The sequence below is a fragment of the Acanthochromis polyacanthus genome, chromosome 17 (genome assembly GCF_021347895.1).
Source record: "Acanthochromis polyacanthus isolate Apoly-LR-REF ecotype Palm Island chromosome 17, KAUST_Apoly_ChrSc, whole genome shotgun sequence".
Taxonomy (NCBI): Eukaryota; Metazoa; Chordata; class Actinopteri; family Pomacentridae; genus Acanthochromis; species Acanthochromis polyacanthus.
In genome coordinates, this window is record NC_067129.1 from 28,439,950 (window position 1) to 28,453,086 (window position 13,137).

The 13,137-nt window shown below is 42.2% G+C and overlaps 3 protein-coding genes across 4 annotated transcripts in view; 1 reads left to right on the plus strand and 2 right to left on the minus strand.

Moving 5' to 3' along the window:
* The window catches only part of nup98 (nucleoporin 98 and 96 precursor), a 132,802-nt gene that overhangs the window by 73,089 nt on the left and 46,576 nt on the right, over positions 1-13,137 (plus strand). The gene's annotated exons all lie outside the window — the stretch shown is intronic.
* LOC127530663 (protein NLRC3-like) overlaps positions 1-13,137 on the minus strand; it is a 139,439-nt gene that overhangs the window by 17,051 nt on the left and 109,251 nt on the right. The window lies entirely within an intron of this gene.
* On the minus strand, positions 9,648-11,828 carry LOC127530648 (CD209 antigen-like protein A). Its single transcript, XM_051937926.1, has 2 exons — positions 11,692-11,828; positions 9,648-9,755 (listed from the first exon to the last, which is right to left on the minus strand). The coding sequence occupies exons 1-2, from the start codon at positions 11,806-11,808 to the stop codon at positions 9,648-9,650; spliced, it is 225 nt and encodes a 74-aa protein (XP_051793886.1). The 5' UTR covers positions 11,809-11,828.

Consider the following 13,137-nt stretch of genomic DNA (forward strand, 5'->3'; position numbering starts at 1 on the left):
TCAGCCCCTGGTGACCTTGATGTATTCTCTGGAGCATATCATCTCGCATGCTACGTGGGATGACGATCTGGGTGCCACGTCTCAGGACTCCATTCAACTCACTCAGTGCTGCACGTTCAGGAAAATACTGCTTAGCTGACATAGTTGTGCTTTTAATATGGTCGGGCCAACCATTCCTTGTGTAGTTTAGGATGACTCGCAACTCATCATCCCTCTCTGTCTGATCTTTGACCTGTTCTAAGACTGGCTTCCTCACTCCAACAGTCTCCTCAACAGCATCCACATATGACTGAATCTCCTGTTCCAGGTCGTTCTGCTCTGTGCTCTGTAAAGGGTGCCTTGACAGTGTGTCAGCGGCGACAAGGTTTTTCCCCGGGACATACACTGCCACAGGATTAAACTTCATCAGTCTGATTAAAAGGCGTTGGCAGCGGAGGGGCGTTGTGTCCAAGTCTTTTGAATTGATTAGTGGGACCAAAGGCTTGTGGTCTGTGTAGAGCTTGTACACACGTGGACAAAATTGTTGGTACCCCTCAGTTAAAGAAGGAAAAACCCACAATTCTCACTGAAATCACTTGAAACTCACAAAAGTAACAATAAATAAAAATTTATTGAAAATTAAATAATCAAAAACAGCCTTTACTTTTGAATTGTTGATTAACATAATTATTTAAAAAAACAAACTAATGAAACAGGCCTGGACAAAAATGATGGTACCTCTATAAAAGATTGAAAACTATTTGACCAGAGTGACATGATTAACTCAGGTGTGTCATTTAATTGACATCACAGGTGTTTCCAAACTCATAATCAGTCAGTCTGCCTATTTAAAGGGAGACAAGTAGTCACCCTGCTGTTTGGTGAAAAGGTGTGTACCACACTGAACATGGACAACAGAAAGCGAAGGAGAGAATTGTCCCAGGACATCCGAAAAAAAATGATAGACAAACATCTTAAAGGTAAAGGCTATAAGACCATCTCTAAACAGCTTGAAGTTCCTGTGACAACAGTGGCTCATATTATTCAGAAGTTCAAGACCCACGGGACAGTAGCCAACCTCCCTGGACGTGGCCGCAAGAGGAAAATTGATGACAAATTGAAGAGACGGATCGTTCGAATTGTATCCAAAGAGCCCAGAGCAACCTCCAAAGAAATTAAAGGTGAACTCCAAGGCCAAGGTACATCAGTGTCAGATCGCACCATTCGTCGTTGTTTGAGCCAAAGTGGACTTCATGGGAGACGACCAAGGAGGACACCACTGCTGAAAAAAACTCATAAAAAAGCCAGACTGGAATTTGCAAAAATGCATGTTGACAAGCCACAAAGCTTCTGGGAGAATGTCCTTTGGACAGATGAGACCAAACTGGAGCTTTTTGGTAAGGCACATCAACTCTATGTTCATAGACTCAAAAACCAAGCATACGAAGAAAAGAACACTGTCCCTACGGTGAAACATGGAGGAGGCTCAGTAATGTTTTGGGGCTGCTTTGCTGCATCTGGCACAGGGTGTCTTGAAAGTGTGCAAGGTACGATGAAATCTGAAGACTATCAAGGCATTCTGGAGAGAAATGTGCTGCCTAGTGTCAGAAAGCTTGGTCTCAGTCGCAGGTCATGGGTCTTCCAACAGGACAACGATCCAAAACACACAGCCAAAAACAGCCAAGAATGGCTGAGAGAAAAGCGTTGGACTATTCTAAAGTGGCCTTCTATGAGCCCAGATCTGAATCCCATTGAACATATGTGGAAGGAGCTGAAACATGCCATTTGGAGAAGACACCCATCAAACCTGAGACAACTGGAGCTGTTTGCTCATGAGGAGTGGGCCAAAATACCTGTTGACAGCTGCAGAACGCTCATTGACAAATACAGAAATCGTTTAATTGCAGTGATTGCCTCAGAAGGTTGTGCAACAAAATATTAAGTTATGGGTACCATCATTTTTGTCCAGCCCTATTTCATTAGTTTGTTTTTTTAAATAATTATGTTAATCAACAATTCAAAAGTGATGGCTGATTTTGATTATTTAATTTTCAATAAATTTTTATTTATTGTTACTTTTGTGAGTTTCAAGTGATTTCAGTGAGAATTGTGGGTTTTTCCTTCTTTAACTGAGGGGTACCAACAATTTTGTCCACGTGTGTATGACTCTAAGCCACACAGATACTGGTAGAAACGTTCTGAAGCCCATACGCCTGCCAGGCATTCTTTCTCTATCTGGGCGTATCTCTGTTCAGCATCAGTCAGTGTCCGAGAGCAGAATGCCACTGGCTTCAGCGTTCCTTTGTGATCCTGTAACAGCAGGCCTCCGAGGCCATAGCTACTCGCATCAGCACTCACAACTGTGGGTCTCTTGGGGTCAAAGTAGGCCAAAGCAGGGGCTGATGAGATCAGTGTTTTGACCTCTGAAAAGGCCTGGTCTTGTTGGGGACCCCAGGTCCAGACTCTGTTGGACTTCAGCAGGTCATTCAATGGCTGGAGACAGGTCGACAGATTTGGCAGGTAGCGACCTATGTAATTCACCATGCCCAGGAAGCGTCGTAGTTCCTCAATGCTTGTGGGTGCTCTCATTCCTGTGATGGCAGCCACTCTTGCTGGGTTCGGCCTTATGCCATCTTTGCTCACCATGTGACCCAGGAACTCCAACTTTGGCTGCGACAATCTGCATTTCTCTTTATTGAGCTTAAGGCCAGACTTCCTGATAGACTCCATCACCCTGCTGAGTCTCGTGTCATGCTGCTCCTGTGTTTCTCCAAAAACCAAAATGTCGTCCATATATACAATCACACCGTCATGACCTTGCAATAGCTCTGACATTTTCCTTTGAAATATTTCTGGTGCAGATGTGATGCCAAATGGCAGCCTTTTAAAACAGTACCTGCCCAGTGGGGTGATGAATGTTGTCAGCAGGGCGCAGTCCTCTGCTAAGGGGATCTGCCAGAACCCACTAGCAGCATCCAGGCTTGAGAAAACAGTACTCCCTGCTAGCTTGGGAAGAAGATCATCAATAGTGGGTAAAATATACTTTTCACGTTCCACACATTCATTTAGTTTCTTCAAGTCAACACAAATCCTGGGTTTGTTGTTTTTCTTCATAACTGGAACCATGGGTGCGCACCATTGTGTTGGTTGTGTGACTTTTTCTATTATGCCCATTGACTCCATTCGTTTCAGCTCCTCCTCCACTTTAGGCAGTAGTGGGACTGGGACACGTCGGGGTGTGGCTACACTGTAGGGCTTTGCTCCATCTTTAAGCACAATCCTCACAGGGTCTCCCTTTAATAAGCCCACATCACCGAAAACGTTCACTTCGTCCAGCTTTACATGTTTGATCAAGCCTAGCTTAGTAGCGGTGGCTCTGCCCAGGAGATTGTCCCCACATGACTTGACAACTACTACTCTGAAATAGCAGTCCTGCAGCTTATCTTTGACCTCAGCTTTGATTTTGGCCATAAACTGTCCTTTTGTGGTCACAGCGCCGCCTGGGCTGCGAAGTGGTGGTCCTTTTATAGGTTTGAGTTGAGGCTTTTTCTTTAGGCTATCATATGTAGCTTCTGTAATCACTGATGTGTCAGCCCCCGAGTCTATTTTAAATGTCACAGGAGTATTTGCAATGTTCATTACTGTGTACCAGGGTGGCTCATCTTCTGTGATTACCTCATTCACCGTTGTTTTTACCTCTGTAAGTGAACCCAAAAATACTTGGTCCTCATCGCTGTCATCTCTACAGTTGCTTACAGTTATTTCTTGCACTTCCTTTGTATAACATGCTACTGCAAAGTGGCCCAACTTTTTGCACTTGTTGCATCTTTTCCCTTTTGCTGGACATTGTTCAGACTGACCGTGTTCTCTGTTGCATCTCCCACACTTCTTTGCGTTGTCATGCCTCTGTTTGTGTGTTTTAGCTGCTCTGGCGCCATAGTCGCACTTCCCCTTATTCCTGAATGTCTTTATTTCATCCATATTAGCTGAGCTAGGACGTTCTTGGTTTTGTCCTTTCACGAGCTCATAATGTCTCGCCATCTCTATTGCACCTCGCAGGGTTAGGTCCTCTTTCATTTGCAACCTTTGGGACAGCGCTGTGTCACGAATCCCGATCACTATCCTGTCTCGCAGCTGCTCCTCTTTTTGAGCGCCAAAGTCGCAGTTTTCAGCTAACTCGTACAGCTGCCTGATATAGCCCTCCATGCTTTCTCCGGCAAGCTGTCTCCTTGAATGGAATTTAGCCCTCTCATATATGACGTTACGCTTTGGTATGAAATGTTCATCAAACTTTGCGAGCACCGCGTCATACTTTCTTGCATCTTCTGCATCGGCGAAAGTGAATGATTTAAATATGTGCTCAGCCTCTGCTCCCATTGAATAAATCAATGCGCTAACCTGCACAGACTCGTCGTCTTCCGTTAGCTTGGTAGTTTGCCTGTACCGCGAAAACCTTTGTTTCCAGTCCGGCCAGGTTTCGGGCTTTGTAAAGTCCAGCGGATCCGGAGGACAAAACTTGGCCATGGCGATGCACTAACCCGTCCAAAGCGACTTAAGGCGAACGATAGACTTCTTCTCTCACACTCGGTTTGGCTTCTGACACCATGTGGCGTTTTTGTACGCTTCTATCGGGGTTCTTATCAGAGAGATAACGGACACCCTCAGCTCCGTTTTCATGCCAGGAACTTTATTAAACATTACAACCCTCAGTGCTTCTGCTCATGCGCGACAACTCATTGAACGCCAAACGTTATTTGACTCGCTTCACGTGACACGGACCCGTACCCGTAGCATCTGTACTAGAGGTACGGACCCGTTAAGGTCACTGAAGAGCTGGCGCCGGTTAACTACTATTTGCTGCACATTACAGGCAGTTTATATGAATGACTTTGACGGCGAACATTGTATAATTTAACCAAAAATACACCGTCTCCTCTCACACTTCAGACATTACGGTTTTTACGCTTTTCGACGCCGTGTATAAATTGTTTGAAGTCCAGCTTCTATTAAGTAGTTTACCGCGTTCAGTGGTGGAAGCGGCTGACGAACTCCATTGCAAATGTTCCCATTTAATTTCGGACGCTAATTTACAAGATAAAGTTAACGATGTCGCATATGAAACAAACACTCGTGAATGGTGATGAGCAGCTCTTTAATTCGGCATGAATTAAAAAACCCACAAACTCGATTTACTGTGATATTGTGAGATTTGTTTGTGATTATGTAACTTAGCCATTCAACAGAGTCCGCTAACATTAAAGTGACTGACGTGCAGTGTCTGTGTTGACAGATGTAGAAAATACGTCAGGGTTTTGTTTAGGTTGTTAATATGTAATAGTCTGTCGCTACTTTTGAAGGTAAAAAAATACTTGTAGTTTGCTGGCTGTTAGTTCCGCCATTTGTTTTGTTTGCTGTTTGTGCTTTATTAGAACAGGGTCACGTGAATAAAAAGTTTTGCTATTTTTAATAGTAGTGCTGTTTTCAACCCCCAAATCGCTGTCCGTGAAAAAGTCAGATAATGATATTTATAAGACATTATGCATGATAGAAAAGAGAACAGCAGATGACTGATATGACAGGCTCGGCACGCAGATTCACCTCGAATCACGGAAGCGCCTTCATCACTCGGATTACCAAGACGGCTCATTAATATTTATGTACGTCGGATTACCAGCCAATCACAAAGCGCGTTCATCAGCCGGTTCATTGATATTCATGTACGTCTCATTAATATTTATGGTAAGGCAAAGTGCCGTATCCGTAGGCCACAGGCTACGGGTACGGGTCCGTATCTGTAGACACTACCTTTAAGGTTAGCGGACTCTGTTGAATGGCTAAGTTACATAACCACAAACAAATCTCACAATATCACAGTAAATCGAGTTTGTGGGTTTTTTTTAATTCATGCCGAATTAAAGAGCTGCTCCTCACCATTCACCAGTGTTTGTTTCATATGCGACATCCTTAACTTTATCTTGTAAATTAGCGTCCGAAATTAAATGGGAACATTTGCAATGGAGTTCGTCAGCCGCTTCCACCACTGAACGCGGTAAACTAATTAATAGGAACTGGACTTCAAACAATTTATACACGGCGTCGAAAAGCGTAAAAACTGTAATGTCTAAAGTGTGAGAGGAGACGGTGTATTTTTGGTTAAATTATACAATGTTCGCCGTCAAAGTCATTCATATAAACTGCCTGTAATGTGCAGCAAATAGTAGTTAACCGGCGCCAGCTCTTCAGTGACCTTAACGGGTCCGTACCTCTAGTACAGATGCTACGGGTACAGGTCCGTACCTCTAGTACAGATGCTACAGGTACGGGTCCATACCTGTAGCATCAACCGATGTAAAAATGCCATGTGGTGTTTGGTTTTAGGTGGCCATGTTGATTTTCGGCCTGAAAACAGCAAAAATGTCCACTGTGATACAAAAACTCCCAGAATTATACATTGAACCATTTCTTTTAAAAGCAGGTCCTTAATGGACTTCATTTGATTTGTCTGTTCCAAAGTGTTTTATGGATCTTTAGTGTAAATGATGTTTCCTGGGGGCTGCTCAGTGGCGTAGTGGTTAGCACTTTCGCCTTGCAGCAAGAAGATCCCTGGTTCGACTCCCGGGGTGGGCCTGGGATCTTTCTACATGGAGTTTGCATGTTCTCCCTGAGCATGTGGGTTTTCTCCGGGTACTCCGGCTTCCTCCCACAGTCCAAAAATATGCTGAGGTTAATTGAGTACTCTAAATTGTCCGTAGGTGTGAATGCGAGTGTGAGTGTTTGTCTGTGTATGTAGCCCTGTGACAGACTGGCGACCTGTCCAGGGTGTCCCCTGCCTTCGCCCGAGTCAGCTGGGATAGGCTCCAGCACCCCCCGCGACCCTAATGAGGATAAAGCGGTGTATAGAGGATGGATGGATGGATGTTTCCTGGGCTTTTTAAAAGGTGTGTCAGGGTTGCTTCATGTTTGTACCACTAGATGGAGCCAGTGACATTTGTAATGCTTTAATGTATGTTTGTGTTCCACAGAATATGAAAGGCTTTTTTATAAGATTATTATTAGATTATTATTAGTTATATAGTGAGTTTGGTGGATTGTGCTGATAGCTACATATTAATATTTGTTTAGTTTATTCTTTACATTGTTTTCTGTGTTTGTTTGCATGTGTGTTTCTTTATTTGTAGCTTGCATTTGATTTGTCTTCATGTTTTCTTCTTATTGCAGCTCTCAGTTCTATCTGGTTCGATTATACGTGTCTTTACTCATATTTGCTTCCATCTCTTTCATTTTTATTGTTAGTTGACATTTTAGTCAGTTTTTATCAATAAGTGATTGTTTCTTTCATGAATAATTATAGAATTTATAAAGACATGATCATAATGAACATAAAAACATTTATTTTATTTTTTTTACTTTTAACAAAAATGTATGCAAGATGTATCCCATGGACTTCAAAAGTCCCTAAATTCCAGATTGATCCATTTTTAAACTAAAACTTGATTTGTTCCTTTCACAGTTGTTGTTTTGTTGCACTACCGGCACAGGAAGAGGTAAAACCTACTATCCTTAAAACACACACACATAAATATACTGGAAGAAATAAATGTTTTTGTTCATTTGTTTTTTGTTTTTCTTTACTGTTTTTAGTTGTCATTTTTGAAGCAATTATTTTACAGATTTTCCCTTCAGATCTATGAAAATCACAAAAAATTTAAATTAATTTACATGTTTTCAGCTGCAGCCATCAGCAACAGTATCACTATTTCACACACATTTTCTGTTATTTTCACAGATTTTTAAAGTTTTTCAACTTTCTTTTTCAACATACTTTTTTGTGGCAATCTTGCTGTGAGATTTTCACAGATTTTTTTTGTTTTGCGGATTTTTGTTTTCACAGACAGATGTACATATACGCAAGTATATACGACAAGCAGATAGCTTTACATACTTGGGAAGCATCATCAAACCCGAGGGCGGCACAAAAGAAGACATCCACAGTAGACTAAGCAAGGCAAGGAGTGTGTTTAAGGGAATGAACAATGTCTGGAGATCAACACAGTACAACACAAATACCAAGCTGAAACTATACCAGAGCTGCGTTGTATCAACACTGCTGTATGGAGCAGAATGCTGGAGAATGACGGAAGCAGATCTTTCCGAGCTTTGATCCTTCCACACCACATGTCTCCGGCGAATTCAAAGAATATTTTGGCCCGAAAAGATCTCCAATGAAGAACTGCTAAGGAAATGCCAACAACAAGACATGGGCACCATCATCGCAAGGCGACGATGGAAATGGATTGGACACACACTCCGTAAAGACCCACAGTCAATCACAAGAACAGCACTGCACTGGACCTCAGATGGCAAAAGAAAGAGAGGAAGACCAAGAACAACATGGAGAAGAACAGTAGAGGGTGAGATGGAGTCCATGCAGCACTCTTGGAGTACATTGACAAGGCTGGCCCAGGACAGGCAGAAGTGGAGGAACTTTGTTGCTGCCCTTCACACCACTGGGTGTAAAGGATGATGATGATGATGTGAAATTCAAACTGGTCTTCACACAGATAGATTTACAAGTACAGTGATGTACACTAACAAAAACATGTTTTTAGAATGATTTTAAAAAGAGGAATTACTCCTTTTATCGCTTCTTGGCGCTGACTAAAGAATGAGGCCCTTTCAGAACTACATCTATTTGGTTTCTAATTTTCCTCTAGTGACATTTATCAGCTTTTTTGATGCAGTTTCCCCTTTAACAGTTAGTCAACACACAGTATTTGTCTTTGTAATTTATTAAAGAATAATAAAGCAGAGAAATGCAGAGTGAATATTTCAGCTGAAGAGCAGAGCTCTGACACCGGAGTAGTGTTCAGAGATCTGATCCACATTCAAACAAGAAATGCAAACTTATAATAGCATCAGTTCTTTACACACCACAGCTTTGTTTCCTCATGAAGACGACACAAGGTCTGGGTGTTATTAGACCTTGGTGTTGACACTGGTCACAACAGAATCACACACCAGAACAAAATAGTAGAAAACATTCACAGTCAGATCTATTATGTGCTCTGATTAACACACTGGTTTGTGATGGTTACAGTACAAATACAGTTCATCCAAGTACTAATGACATTTTGCTACAACAATGATGTCTTTTTTTTTTAAAATACTCAATGATCCACTTTCAGCAAATTTGTTTAGGTATTGAATTTTAAGGCTGTGTGTGAATGACAGCAGTTCTGGAAATACTTAATATAAAAGCCTGAAGTTCTCACAGTTATTTCTTCAGATATCTGACCTTCAAATACACATGATCCTCAAACAAATAATGCAGCAAGATTATGGTTGTTTTTCACAGATCCACTGCAGAGACATTATACATGGAAGATCATTCCAACGAGTGTTGGGAGGAGTTCTGATTTGAGCACAGTCTTCACCTCCTTCATTGTCAGGCTGGTTTGTGTCCCAGTAGCTGGCAGTTCAGAAAAAAAAATAATTATTAGACTGTTTTTCTTTGACAAAGGAATCGGAATTGGATCAGATCGGTGTCTGATGTGTGAATAGCCTTCTTCTATGATGATAGCATGTAGATATGATGTGAATGGTTCAGTTGGTGAGCGGTTTGTGACTCCATGTGGATGCTAATATCGATGCTATGCTAAAGTGAAGACTTACCTCAGAGTCAGAGGAGTTCCGTCCACCCACATCCAGGTCCCTTCTGTTTGGATGTCATTCAACCCAATCCAGGTGTTTGTAGAGGCGACCTCAGAGAGAAACGTCTGTTCAACATGAAGAAAATTACATTTTAGCTCTCAACTGCAATACAGTATGAGCAGTTTACCAGTTTTCTATGAACACATCATAATACAACTGCTCTGATTAAAACTAATAATTCAAAAACTGCTGCAAGCAATGATAAGGGGAGCAGTCAGCTCAGCAGGGTGCAGTTGCCATGGCAACTTAACATATTAAAAGTGTTCATGTAAACATTGGTCAAAAAAAAGCATTTCTCCTTGTTGGAGTGTTGCTGTGATCTTATTGCAAGGTTGGAGTTTCTTTGATGGATGAACAAAGTTTTGCAAATCAAAAATCTAGACCAAGTTTTGTCAGGCTTGGACTAAAGATCAGCAGGAACAAGGGTGGTGAAGATGGGAAAGAACTGTGGCCAGTCAAAAAACTGTCAATAGGGCAGATAACGGAATATGGGGTGGCTGTGGATCAGGTGGTAGAGTGGGTCGTCCAATGATTGAAGGGTTGGCGGTTTGATTCCCACTCTGACCTATTCATGTGCATGTCCTTGGGCAAGACACTTTACCTGCCTTGGTCTCACACTGTTGTATGGTGGTGGTCAGAGAGGCTGTAGGTGTGGATTGACAGCCATGCTTCTGTAGCTTACCACCACCAGAGTGAGAATGTGTGAGTGAATGAATAATGGATCCATTGTGAAGCGCTTTGAGTGTCCAAAAAAGCGCTATATAAATCTAATCTATTAATATAGCAGAAACTGATCTATTAAACCGTTCAACGCCTCAGGAAGGGGAGGCAGGACTTGGACAGACTATGTAGCTGAGGAGGAGAACTGCAGACTGAGGACACTGTCAAGCAGTGGAAGTTGAATGGAAACACTCTTTCAACCCCGTTAACACGTATTCTGCTGAGGAGGCAGTGAATGAAGACTTGGGGGAAGCTCATATCCATGGTAGAGGTCACTGTGGTAGCCAAGAAAGTCATCAGTGGTAAAGCACTCGGTGTGGATGAGATTCATTCAAGATTCTGAGGACTCTGGACATTGTTGGACCATCTTTACTGACATGCCTCTTCAGTGGTCATCTGGGACAGTCAGTGTGGAGTGGCAGTTGGAGGGTGGTGATTTCATCTGTCCATCCTCTATACACTGCTCTATTCTCACTAGGGTCATGGGGGGGCTGGAGTCTATCCCAGCTGAGTCGCGCGACGGCAGGGTACACCCTGGACATGTCACCAGTCTGTCACAGGGCTACATATACAGAACAAACAATCACTCTCACATTCACACCTACGGGCAATTTAGAGTCATCAATTAACCTCAGCATGTTTTTGGACTGTGGGAGGAAGCCGGAGTACCCGGAAAAAAAACCCACACATGCACAGGGAGAACATGCAAACTCCATGCAGAAAGATCCTGGGAAAGCCGGGACGCGAACCAGGGATCTTCTTGCTGCAAAGCGAAAATGCTAACCACTACATCACTGTGCAGCGCCAGGGTGGTGATTCCTGTCTTAAACAATGGAAAGTGCTCCGATTACTTTGCTATCACACTTCCTCCTTGGGAAAATTTACTTCAGGCTGCCAGAAATGGAGGCTCAGCCGATCGTCAAACTTCAGATTCAGGATTGAATCTGACCCTGCAATGGATGGACGGATGGATGGATTGATGGACAATGAATGTCTATGCAGTGTCTCTGGTTTTAAATGCTATCTAGAGTTTAACTGAATTCTGTGCTGCAGAAAGTCACAGAAAATGTCCGTTGTTGGTTGTTAAAGGTTTCTAATCTTTAAATGTGGGCTTATTAAAGACACACAGTTTAAGTCTACAATGTCTGAATTAAAACACACTGGAAGAGAACACAGTTATTTCCTTTTAGTCTTGAAAACTGGGCAAAGTAATATACACTGAGGATGAAGACTGAAATACATTTCCATGTCAATGAAAGCATGCTAAAACAGGGTCTGTACCTGTTCTTCAGCGCTGTTTATCACCACCAGATCTGCTCCTTTGCTTCTGCAGTCCTCCCTGCTTTTGTTCCAGGAACCAGACTCTTGAGAGAGGAGATAACAGGAACAGCTGAACATCTTCCATCCTGCAGGACACGTTTTGTCTGGAAGAAATATCAAATGATGCTCATTACTGATCAATATGTGCATGTATTTATGAAGTTATTTTAGCACAAGTCAATGTTTTCAGCAGATACCCCTAAAGGCCCCTACAACGATGTCTAAGTTAGACTTGGATCTAAACAGTAATTTGTCTTCAGTCCATGCAGTGATTGTATTTGCTGGAAGATGGGTGAAATGAGAAGTCAACATCATGACTGAAGATTTCTACCTTGAAACTACACAGTAATGATGACAATGTCAAAAACACGGCTTCAGACTTCTGGTATTTCATGCGTGACCAACCCATGAACCCAGTCCTGTTCTACAGGAAGCGGCTGTGTAGAGTTACACCTCGGTTATTTTAAGGAAGCAAGAGGTTAAATTCATTTAATGAAAGATTGCAGAGCATGCAGAGATGAGTTTTCTTGGGTTGAATCAATGACGAGAGAGGAACTTGAAGGGTTTTATCTTATTTGATAATTTCTTATTTTTGATTCTTCTGCTCATTTCGTGGTCATCTCATGACTGGAGAGTAACAGGTAGACATTTGTATCTTCTATCAGGCAGGGAAGGACTCACTCTGTTTGGACAAACACTGAAGTCTGTCCCGTTCTTTGGTCATTTCAGTGAGGCTGGCATTCAGTCGGTCTTTCTCTTCTGTCATGGAGGAAAGTTGGTCATTGCTGGCCTGCAGACGTTCAGTCAGGTTTTCTTTGGTGGCGGATAAATCTGCAGCCGAGTCACGGTCTGAAATATCAAGGTACATGTTACAGAAACACCAAAGTCCTGATGCTTTACTACTAATCCTGTCTCTCAACTTCAGTCCTAAATCAAATTATTCTCACATTTTGTGGAACTAAGCTCAGTGAATCTGATTTCTGTAGAGAACAAAAAACAAAACTTGATTCATTCTACTGTTCTGACCTGAGTGAGTTCCATAAAATCAATCTTAGCTGCTCTAGTATTATTCAAGACTGACATGAATTAAATGAATTTAAATGTGGTGGGGGACTTGAACCCAAGGCTAACTTTACAGAATAAGTTAAAAGTATCTGAACCCAAGTGCAACTGTGTTAAAACTGTAGTTTTACAGCATCATAGCGCAAACTAGCTCAGCTGTAATGAGTAAAAAGAGAAGTCCGCCTTTCATATAGCACCTTATATTGAAAAAAAAATGACCTAAAACCTGCATCTGAATCAGTACTTTTTATTCCTGTGGCGAAAAGAAAAGAAGTATTTAAGAAGACAGTCACAGGGAAGGTTGTCGTCCTTCAGAGCAGAATAAGGTTCCTGAAAATCACACAT